This window comes from Amphiura filiformis, unplaced genomic scaffold (genome assembly GCF_039555335.1).
Source record: "Amphiura filiformis unplaced genomic scaffold, Afil_fr2py scaffold_21, whole genome shotgun sequence".
In the NCBI taxonomy this organism is placed as follows: domain Eukaryota; kingdom Metazoa; phylum Echinodermata; class Ophiuroidea; order Amphilepidida; family Amphiuridae; genus Amphiura; species Amphiura filiformis.
The window spans coordinates 3117913-3130156 of record NW_027305485.1 but is presented as its reverse complement, the minus strand read 5'-3'; the positions used below and the strand labels follow the sequence as shown (position 1 = coordinate 3130156).

General features: G+C 36.5%; 1 protein-coding gene across 1 annotated transcript; it reads left to right on the top strand.

Moving 5' to 3' along the window:
* Positions 1-652: 652 nt before the first annotated feature.
* LOC140143339 (echinoidin-like) lies at positions 653-11827 on the top strand. Its single transcript, XM_072165195.1, has 5 exons — positions 653-656; positions 1205-1321; positions 3532-3645; positions 5664-5723; positions 10633-11827. Exons 1-5 carry the CDS (start codon positions 653-655, stop codon positions 11103-11105), a joined length of 768 nt encoding a protein of 255 aa, XP_072021296.1. The 3' UTR covers positions 11106-11827.
* Positions 11828-12244: the final 417 nt, after the last annotated feature.

The window sequence follows — 12244 nt, the reverse complement described above, 5'->3', positions numbered from 1 at the left end:
TCCCCCATTGGAGGTTGTGTCATATTTTCCCTGATTTTAATCTTATCCATTGCTTATCCTTTGGTTCCCTGCTGGTCAGTTGGAACAGATTTTCCCTGTTTTTATATTAACCCTTCACATCATAACAGAAGACGTTTTATGTTAACATTTCATATAAAACATTGCTATAAAACTTTTGTAGATAATAGTTATTTAAAACATTTTCGTAATCATACCTAGAGTTTTTATCATCAGATAGAAAGACTTCTGCTCATCTTTTCTGGTGAGACAACAGGTCTGGTGGAGTTCAAAGTTTAAAAATCTGTCATATCAATTTCCTCAATATGTTGTTTTGATACAACTTATGAGGGGAAAAGTTTGATTTTACAATATTTCGATATTATTTTTTAACTTTGTAAGTTTATTATGATTAACATATATGTTTTTCAAAGCGTCAAACTATATCATTATTTTGTCCCAACAAAAATAATCCAGGGAATAAAATATTCATTCATATGTTTATTTATTTTATTCAACCTGGGCCATTTCTACTGGTGCATATGCATTCTAATAATTTGTCTATAATACCTTATACAAGCACCAGCAAGCACAATTTGTCACAAGATTGGAAAAGTAAATAGCCTATGTACATACTGAACACAATGCACATACAATGTGTAAAGTACATACGAAGCTGTCAGTATAAAATGATATATATGACCTTCACGATGGTATTAATTTAGCCCAAAGATTAGGAAAACTAGCAAAACTGGTCAACTGGTACTGTTCAAATAAAAACATCTGCAAATCTTGCTGCAATTTCCAAATAGTATTTCTATTACTTAAATAATTATTTTTGTTATTTCTTTTAATACAAACACATTACTACCTATGACGACTTTATCTTATTGCTTAAATATCAAAATCAAGTATTAATAATTACAAAACTCACCGTAAACCATCACCTCTGTGGGTGTTTGGGTATATAACCGGCACGAATATTTTCGCAACACTGCATGTGTCAAAAAGTAGGTCAATAGACTAATATAGGGCGGGTGCGGCACGCCGCACCCGCCCAAAAAGCCTCAACAACAACATCAGGAAACAATCTATCATAGTAACACAGTTGTGCATTATGTAGTTAATTGCTAATAATGACTTCACAATGGAGAAATGTTATGTTCCTACTAAGCATGATATAAGGTTCAATTCTTATACACACCAGATATCAACGAATGTTCAAGTACCCCGTGTGTGAATGGGGCTACATGTACAGATCAGGTCGGTGGCGTATACACGTGCTCATGTGTTGCGGGTTACACAGGAATCCATTGTGAGACAGGTAAGTAATATTAATACAGTTATACTGTCAAATGTATGGTTTTACGTAATCTGTACAAATATTATGAAAAAGCTTATTATTTTACTTTTATAGGCCCTACACAAGGTTCTTTTTTTTTCTTTTTATTTTAAAGTTATTAATTTTCAGGCCTTACAAATGATTTCTGGTAACATCGTACACCTAGACGACTTGTGAAATATTTTTTTTAAATTATTGTCTCAAAGTGACTGCCAAAATGATATTTTCTCAAACGTACTCAATTTTTTTACTCGGCGTGATATTTCACACTCACTGACTAGGCCCCCTCTTTGAGTACGCCAATGTTGATCAAATTATAGACCTAATAAAAATTCCTTTAAAAGGAATAGGGCGGGCAAATGAAAAATTGTCAAGAGAAATGAAAGAATAAGTAACTCTTCACAATTATTTAAAACAGGGAAAATATGACACAACATCGATTTCCAATGGGGGAATAACGCCAAACGTATAAACAAAGTTAAAAGAGTTTTTAACTTTATACGTTTATTATTCCCCATTGGAGGTTGGGCCATCATATTTTCCTGATTTTAATCTTATCCATTGCTTATCCTTTGGTTCCCTGCTGGTCAGTTGGAACAGATTTTCCCTGTTTTTATATTAACCCTTCACATCATAACAGAAGACGTTTTATGTTAACATTTCATATAAAACATTGCTATAAAACTTTTGTAGATAATAGTTATTTAAAACATTTTCGTAATCATACCTAGAGTTTTTTATCATCAGATAGAAAGACTTCTGCTCATCTTTTCTGGTGAGACAACAGGGGTGGAGTTCAAAGTTTAAAAATCTGTCATATCAATTTCCTCAATATGTTGTTTTGATACAACTTATGAGGGGAAAAGTTTGATTTTACAATATTTCGATATTATTTTTTAACTTTGTAAGTTTATTATGATAAACATATATGTTTTTCAAAGCGTCAAACTATATCATTATTTTGTCCCAACAAAAATAATCCAGGGAATAAAATATTCATTCATATGTGTATTTATTTTATTCAACCTGGGCCATTTCTACTGGTGCATATGCATTCTAATAATTTGTCTATAATACCTTATACAAGCACCAGCAAGCACAATTTGTCACAAGATTGGAAAAGTAAATAGCCTATGTACACACTGAACACAATGCACATACAATGTGTAAAGTACATACGAAGCTGTCAGTATAAAATGATATATATGACCTTCACGATGCTATTAATTTAGCCCAAAGATTAGGAAAACTAGCAAAACTGGTCAACTGGTACTGTTCAAATAAAAACATCTGGAAATCTTGCTGCAATTTCCAAATAGTATTTCTATTTCCTAGTCTCCTAAGCTTCGTAAATCTTTATTACGTAATCGAATACGGGAATAAATCGCAAACTCCGGCGAGATTCATGCTATTGCATTTATTTACGATCGGCCATTCGAGGTACGCTTGGCGTTGCTGATTGTTCTAACTGCCTATTATTATTTGAAAGCAAACCTAAGTTTCATTTGATCATGATTGGAAGTGGCCAGTCCATACACTAGTGAAAAATCAGATTTTTCACAACAATGCGTAGGGTGGGTGTTTTTGTGACATTGGCTTCACATTTTACTATTGTGCCAATTTCTATTTTCAAAATTAATTAAGTTTCCATTTTTTAATTTTGTTTTTAATATCAAGCATATCTAGGCAAACTTTGATGTTCTGGTTCAAATATTTATATATGTATGTGCATGTTTGCTTGCATGTTGGTTTGTGTTGTGTGGGTTTGGGTTAGGGGTGTGTATAGGGTTCAGGGTTGAGTGTTTTACATGTCTTAATATGTCACTCGGCTGAACTATATAAGTTCTATTAACAACATTTGTTTGGTAAGTTGCCATTCATGTAATATTTCGAATATCTATATGTGTGGGGTGAGATCAACCGCTGTTTGTCAGGAAAATAGACTGAAAATGTAAAATAGTTACTTTTCCACACGTAGCAGCGTGTGTAACAATATTAAGGGGTAGGGGAATATTGTAGGTTTCTTTACATACCTAAATATAGTTGATCAACTTTTCAGAAATAGGAGAAAAAGAGGGCGCAATGTGGGGCCTCTTTTTTTTGGGACACCCTGTACAAACCTGATGAATCTATTCACTGATTATGTTCCTGCTATTAAGCATGATATTACATTCAATGTTTATACACTCTAGATATCAATAAATGCGATAGTAACCCGTGTAGGAATGATGGTGTATGTATAGATGGCCAAAATATCTACGTATGCGATTGTGGACCGCGGTACACCGGAATCAACTGTGAGGAAGGTAAGTACAACGAAGGGGTGACACTAAATGCACGGTTGTTCTATTAGCAACGCAAACCTCCGCTGGATTTTTTCCCCAAAAGACCTTATTTTGTTTGGTGTTTTGGGAAAAAAATCCATATCTTCAATACGAAAGGTCAACATTTTCAATTGATCGTCGGCTTTTCATCCCGCCTACATACACTTTAAGTATAAATCATCAGATTTATAAAGTTTACTTCGAGTACTGTTAAATATGAAAAATATAAATTTTTAATCATTTGCCATACAATTTGTATTACATTGTGAATTTCAAAAAAATTATTTGATATCAGAAGGACATTCTTTGTACTCAGAATGCAATTCGATATGTCTGATGTGCTCTAATGTCCCACAATAAATACTGTCCAAACGTTCATACTCCATCCCTTAATATATTTAATATGATACTAATTTTTTTTTATTACCAACTGGTACCCGAAATATACTAGCTCATTACCTATACAGAGTAGTCCTTCAAGAATGACCTATGCTATGTCTGTGTGTGTGTTTGGGGGGGCTCGGCGAAGCCGAACAACGAGTCCGAAGGCCGAGTACTCGAGGCGAAAGTCTCGGCTTTGCCTCGATATATAGGCCTATACTAGTCGTTTTAAACTTCTCAAGCCTTGAAGGACTAATACAGAGAGGTGATTATCAGCCTTCACTCAGCAATTTGACATGCCCAGCATATCTAGCCATTCTCCGTCTGGCCAACATGACTGTCGCCCTCTATACGCCTGGGCACAAATTTCAATAACAATTAGAGTCACGCGGTAGCCGTGACCAGCAAGTTTTAAAAAAAAAGACTGATAAAGAAGACTAATAACAGATGCTCCCGCGAGACTATATTTACACCTAACATTAAAACACTCTATTGTTCGATGTTATTTTTCGCTGGGTACAAAATGTATCTAAAACCATGCTAGATGTTATTTACAGTCCCAGGTGTAATATCTTGACAACTCATTAATTCAAAAAGGGCAACCAATCCTACAGTCAATCATTGTTCGTAATACACAAATATTTTTGCTTCCATTTCACGCGGTATTTCATAGCGAAAATTAGTGGCAAATCATACTGAACCAGAATTTTTAGACACTGCTACAGGTCTACCTGGTTATCACCTTCACACTACTTTTTCAGATTCACTTCCAATAATACCCTAGCAATTTCTGAAATACCGTACATACAAATTCCGAACCCCATTCGCCAAAAAATCAAGTTTTTCACAATTCTTTTGTTCTTTTCGGACGACACATCAATTCATATAATAAATATTGTACATCGACACGCTATTTCACAGCCGAGCCCCGTGGTCTAATGGTTAAATCATAGGACTCTACATTCCCCTCCTCGTCGGCCTTCCATAGCCACTTGCAAAATTTGGTTTTTCTACACCTCCATGTTTCCTGACAATATGGCTTTTTCTACTTCAAAACAAACTTGAAAACACATTCCAGAATGCATTCTGGAATGTGTTTTCAAGTTTGTTTTGAAACTACACAATCTAGCTACTTGCAGAGCGAACTGAAAATGGCAGATTGTTCCAAAGTTTTGCAACTAAAACATGAACTGATCTGGAATGGGGAGTAGTTTGTATCTCGCCCTGGCATCAAAATGCATATTTATAATTTTGTTTCAGGTGGAACTCGTTTTTTCTTGTCCCATCGAATGCAAGTCAGTGGGCTACCAGACCACTCTTAGGCCTACCACAGATTTAATCTGTGTAATATTTTTCTCATCATGGTCGCGGTGAAATGGTATGGTTAGGACTGAAAAAATGTTTGTTCGAGACGATTTGAACGAAAAAAAATGTTCAAAAGAGATGCAAGGGCAAGATACACAGGCGAGAGGCAAGATACACCGTACACAGGCGAGATGCGAGTCAGGGTGAGATATGAAATGATAAAGCATCATGCCGAGTACTATAATGCAGGCACTTTTTACCTGTGAAGTGGCTATAAAAACAGGGCCTAAATTTGTTTTCTCTCATTGTTACAGTGACACTGCAGGTCCCGATTCTTCCACATCAAACAGCAAACCGTACACCACGAAAGGAAGGTATGACATTGTTTTCTTTGTTCTTTCTCAAATGGTTCGTAATTTAGTACCAAGGCGACGGGGGAAAAACTTCTGCGGGTCCGATTTGTCGATGAAAAATAAACTTTGTTTTATTGGCCCGGCCGACCAAGATTTTGCATTTTAGGAGAACGGTTTTTTTTGCTTGTTTTTTTTATTTTATTTTTCTAAAATCAACCGATTTTGGGCCAAAAAATGATCGATTTTGGCTGAAAAATTTTGAAAAAATTCAGAACATTTTCAAAATATTTTTGCAAGAAAATCGTCAAGTTTTTGCCAAATGTTCCAGCTTCCGGCATTTAGTGATATTTTAGGGTCATTTTAGCCTCATAATCCAGCTGCAAAAGGCTGGATTCCGAACGCCGAAAATGCCATAAGTACTGATAAAGGGCCCGTACTGCTCCTTGTCCATGGGCCCCAAGGCTCTTGCTACGCCCCTGCTGCTCTATAATCCGACGCTTCTAAAATCCGATAGACTTCTCCGTAGTCCACTTGCCCATTTTACTCTGGCATCTGGATTTATTCATAAAGTGTTACCCAAGCTCAGTATTTTATGGCATAACATAGTACATGATAATAAAATTGTCTAACTCGCAAAGGACCTGACCATCTAAAAGAACATTGTGATATGTAAGGACAAGGTTACCTGCCCAAACCCTAGTATAAACATTTAGTAATTGTTGGTATTTAGTTCCTGCACAAACCTGCCAGTTGATCAACGCTTAGGGAGTGTTCATTAATACTTTGGTAGGGGGGGCTGATCTTCCTCCAATTTTTCGCTCGAAAACTTTTTGACCCCCCTCGATGGACCGCTAAACTTTTTTCCCCCCCTCTTTTGACAGACAAAACTTTTTTGACCCCCCCCCCATTATCGTATAACAAACATACTTAATAGTGTTGTTTCCAGTGGTGTGGTATCTGGGTCACATGTCATTGAGGGAGGTTAATGTTTGAAACATTCCCGGTGGGGCAATTGCGCATGAAATACACGCACAAGGAAATTTTCATTTATACTTAATTTAGATGTGTCCCAAATCAGGGTGTTTATCTGATTTTACAGGTATTAATGAAATAGAGGATTTATTTTCAGGTTCATATGCACATCAGCATATAATTTGGGTCCGTGGCTATTACGATAGTACAAATGCTAAAATTTGGCCATATTGAAGCTTGAATGGTCAAATATTGTTAAATTGGAACTAATTTATATTATATGCAAAAAGCTAAAATGGTCAAATTATGAGATTAATTTGGTCACACAAATGTACACAGGTATCAGTTTTGGCCCCCAAAGACCGTGGCACATGGGCCTGTGCCCACTCTGCCCTATGGTAAATCTACCCATGGGCCTATGTGTTCAAAATAATTTTGCTACAAGAAATATAAACTGAAGTGTGCAGTTTACGTGCAAAAAAATCCAATGTATTTGCAATATTTTCTTGATTTAGTTGTATTTTGATCAGATTGGTACATAATCATGTTTGAAGAGATATAAAATTCTATAATAAAAAGTGCCAGTATTTGTTAGACCAACCCAGATGTTGCATGTTGCTGATCATCTTTAATGTTATATTTAATAATAGATATGTGTACACTAAGTGCCATCATTTTTTCAAACACAAGCACTGAAAACCAAAACTTGCCTATGTTAAAAGTGATATAGAGGGTCTCAATGCGATAATTTGGGGTTTTAAAGCGGAAAACTTTTTGGCCCCCCTTTCCTACCACCTAAAACTTTTGGTCCCCCCTCTTTTAAGGTCCAAAACTTTTTTGGCTCCCCCTCCCTTTTAAACAGCCACCCCCACCAAAGTATTTCTGAACGCTCCCTTATGGACCTTTTTTATGCATAAAACGCTGATTTGTATTAATTTGTGTGCAATTGATAGATTTTCACATCTGATATTTTCAGTCACCGTACTCCCTCTGTTTGTTAGCTTCCCAAGTGGACTACTTACTTTGACTTGCGGTTAAAACTTAAGTTAAGTTAAAACCAGAAGTTGGCCTAACTAAAATTGTCCATGATGTAATGTATCTTTAAAGGGATGTGGCTTGTGATTGGTCGCTCAGATCTCGGTATGGTTTAAATCCTCCGGGCACGTGCTATTACCATTAACTACATCGTACATAGCATGGAATTTGCAGCACGTTTGATCTGGCGCGAAAATTTAACTCCCAGTGGTATGTATGGACGTACATCTAGCGCGTCTTACTACCATGCTTGGTACTTGCGGCTAAACTGGATTGATAAACAAGTATGATTGACAGTGTGTTTTAGAGACCAAAGTCCCGGGGTAAAGTTCTGCTTAAAAGTCAAAGTGCATAGTCGAACTTTTTACTCGGGCTCTCGCTATCAATAAACTGGTAGATTCCAAAATCAGAATAGCTCAATATTAAGTGATTAACATATACTGCGCCCTCTATAGCTAGATAATGACAGAGTTTATGGTAAATTGGATGGCGCTACTACTAAACAGGTCTTAATTTTTCAGAGAGCGTTCAGAGTCTCATAGCTTAATATATTGTCATCTTTAAACAGTGTTTCCAATATTAAATTTCCCAAAAATAGGGTACGTTTGTTAAAAGCTCAAGTAGCTGAAACATTTTCTTAACATTGAACTATCTCTACTCTGTGAGTAGATCGGCGAGATGTCCCACTCTAATGACGGCCTATTCATTTTTTAATAGAAAGTCAATTTGAATAGATCCCTTATCATTTTTAAATCGAATCATACCGTTTGATGCGATTTAGTATCAACATCGCAGAAAACTTTGAATCAACACACTCATCAAAATGACGTCAACGATAATGAGGCATTTCATTGGTCAAAAGTACGCACGCTGCTGTATCCGGGGTCTATTGCTTCTTGGTCGGCCGCCATTACACATTTGTACAGTACGGTGGGGACATAGGCACTGGTAAGAAAGTGTTTGGAGGATCTTCTCTAAATCCTAAATATTATACTCAGTTGAAATAATAGGAAACGAAACCACGGATCAAGAAAACAGGGCAAACGCTATTTAACACCATAGATTTTATATTTTCAAGCAAAATACCTTTTCTGCTATCCCCTTTCAAGACAGTACATGTATGTACACACTTGATAGCTATTCAACACCACGGTGATGAGTCGTAGTGTTCCTCTCTTAGCGCGAAGCGGACAAGAGATGATGCATCTCCAGGCATATTTCCCAAGTTCGTTCCCTTTTGACTAGAGTCAAATAGATTCAAATAAATTGAATAGATTCTAATCAACTGTAACTAGTAAACTATTCATTTTCTATCAATCAGTGGGTTTTTAGCGGGTTCGCCGTCGGACAAGTTTAGAACTGTCAAGCTTTCGTCAGGAGTAGCTCTGACTTCTTCAGGACAAAGTACCTAATAATGAAACATGTAGACCGCCCCTAGTCTACTGATGACTCTGAAAAGAGTCGTTCACTGAAGACTGCCCCTTGTCAACAGAGAACAAGCAGATCTCGCCTATCTGCTAATATAAAGGTTTCATTTTCTGACAAGTGACCTCTTCATTTTTGAATAGAATTTGGGATCATTTGTTTGAATAGAATTTTCTATTCATTTTAAGTGCCCGCCGTACATGTTTACCTATTCAAATTTGAATAGATTCTATTCATTTTTGAATAGGTATTTTTAGAGTGCCCCTTTCACATTCCATTTTTTGATCTCGAATTTGAACAAGAATCTCAAAAATGAGAGTTATATATAATTCCATCCTTTCTATAATGTAAATCAAAAATAATATGAGTGCTGGGGCAGTTCCTGATGCCTGGAAAAAGCATAAAACTTGTGTACTGGATCAAAATACTGAGACTAAATTAACTAAAAGATGTAAAGACCTATGCATCCTCCTTTAGATTTCACACCACCAAATAGTATTGTAAGGTCGTGCGCCCTGAATGCATCTCTCAGAAAAAACCTTCAGTAAGCATTAAAATGAGCAGAAATTTGCATAAGATTGGCTTTGGATTGGTCATGATTAGTAATATCAAATCCTGCAAGTGTACCATAGAGAGATCTAGTATTTTTTAATGATTTTAAGCAGTCGTTTCTGTACAGAAACACTGGCATGATTTTGGAGGTAAATTAGGTAATTCCCATACATCATAGACTTCGAGGGCCAGTCGTAAAAATAATGTCGGTCAACCTATATTTTTTCCCAGTCAGAGGGATCAGGCTAGGGCTAATTTCAACCATCATAGCTGTTGTGGCTAAGAACTGAGTCGCTCTTGCGAAGAAAAAATTACTTTTTCTTGAGGCGAATTTAGTACCTATCTCTATGGGGATTTATTTGGTGGTGTGATATCTTCAGTACGATTTTAGGGTATATATCGTCCTAAATTGTGTTCATGTTAGCATTGAAATTGCAAGTTTTTCGCGCGCTTCGCCCGCATTTGTCTAATGTAATGTTCTTTTAGATCAGATCAGATTAGAGCAGATCAGTAGGAAGATTTGGAAATTTTGCCCCCTGGTTTGGTGACTAGAATTTTAGCATCGATATAGCAAATAGCAAATCCACGCCGTGCAGGACTCTTGTGACAGTTAGGCGACTCCTTTTGAGAGTCAGTGCTAGTTTACTCCATTTCGAGAATCACCCGACTCCATTCTGGCTGTCAGAGTATAACTCACTTGAAAATATTACTAAGAGTAGTAACAACCTTGCCAATCTAATAACATTGGACCACTAGAATAGTTATAACAATTTGTGCGTTATCTTTAAAATGATAAATATCATGAATATAAAAGATTTTTTTTTGGGGGGGGGGGTTCCAAAAGGAACTAAAATGGCAACAAACGTATCCTTTCCAATCGTTAAATGTCTGTTAAACTTTTAGCGCCTTTTGGAAACAAACTCTTCATATTTTCTTACCCTTTCAGGTCAAAGTTGTCATAAATGCCCGCCATTTTGGACGCATTTCCGAGACAACTGCTACCGATTCTTTGGTACTGCCAAGACTTGGGACGAAGCTGAAGCACATTGTAATGGATTGTTCTCCGACACAGCTCAAGGACATTTAGTGTCCATCCATAGTGTAGAAGAGTCTGATTTTGTCTATAAATTCTGGCATGACTCCCTAATCCATCGGCTTCTTCCTGACTCCAACGCGTCGCCCATCACTGATGAATATTATGATTGTACCATCTATCTTGGGTTGCACGACAGGAATGTAGACGGTAGTCTTGTCTGGACGGATGGTAGCTCCTATGATTATAATGAATGGGCCACGGGCTATCCTACAAAAGATTGTACCCTCTGGGCAAATGATAACTTTGTAAACAGGTTTAAATGGCTTAATATTCCATGTAAAACAGATCATTCCCCTTTCGTTTGCAAGCTTTGGCTGGACTGATGAGGACTGAACATTGTCATGTACCTATTGAGCGTCAATTGCCAACAACAATAAGGCCGACCCACAAATACTACTGGATCGTAAATTTTTGGAAATAAAAATAGGGAGGTCATAACATTGTCAACAATGACCAAAATGTAGGGAGTCACAAGATGACCACAGATAGTGTGTTTATTTCATTCCAAAATACTGATTTCAGTACAATTTTAGCCTGGGGCAAGGTGTATCGGTAGGGGTGGTGTTGGTGGGGGGACTTGGGGTGGGTGGTCATGAAATTTTTGTTGCCGAAATATTGGGGTCGCAATTTATTGACGCCTACTTTTTGTAAATTTGGGACCCCTTCAGAAGAAAAGGATAACCCTAATACAGGGTGTCCCAGAAAAAATTACCGAGTAAATAAAATTGAACGTAAGTCAAGAAATAGACATCAGAATCAAAAAATTTAAAATGTAGCGCATACAGGGTGTCCCAAAAATCTTAAATACAGCATGTAGCTCAACTTATTCTGTATCTGATACGCCAATTTTACTGGAATCAATTGACTGATTGCGAAGAAATGAGCGATTACATAACGTATGCCTTAATTCACTTCATTCCAAGTTTGAAAGAAACATCATTCAACTGAATGCGCGCTAGTGTTTAACTGTCAATCTGCTACATATTTTGTTCGGTGAAATCCTTTTCGTTCTTTTTAAATAATCGTTCTTGCAAAACATTTAATTAGGTTGTGTTCAAATTTGAAAATCTGCACGATATTAAAAATGTAAGATGATGTTCAGTACTTGTAAATATATTTTTTCGTTAATGTTGATATAAAGAACTATTGCATACAGAATTCCAGCTGGCTTAAAATCTTTCTCACACGGATTAATGTTTTTGGAATATTTCCACGAAATTGTAATGCAAAGTTAATTTTTTTTTAAACTTCAACATTATTATCGCATGGTATCACAAATCACACGCAACTTTGGCTTTAAGCACTTGATCATTGACTTTCTTGGCTCAAATGTTCTTTGGAAAGTTAAAATATAACATATTTGCACAACCTACAAAATTATGGAAAGTTGGAAAGCCTCCAATTGCAGAAATCAAAGTTTTCTCGTACAAACTTGTATTTTGTCTTCAGTGAAAGCATGAAT

Bases quoted from the DNA above. Each gene is read 5' to 3' on its own strand.
- LOC140143339 (XM_072165195.1), top strand. The intron at 3,646-5,663 runs GTAAGTACAACG...TCATTGTTACAG, and splicing joins CGGAATCAACTGTGAGGAAG to TGACACTGCAGGTCCCGATT. The intron at 5,724-10,632 runs GTATGACATTGT...TTACCCTTTCAG, and splicing joins CCGTACACCACGAAAGGAAG to GTCAAAGTTGTCATAAATGC.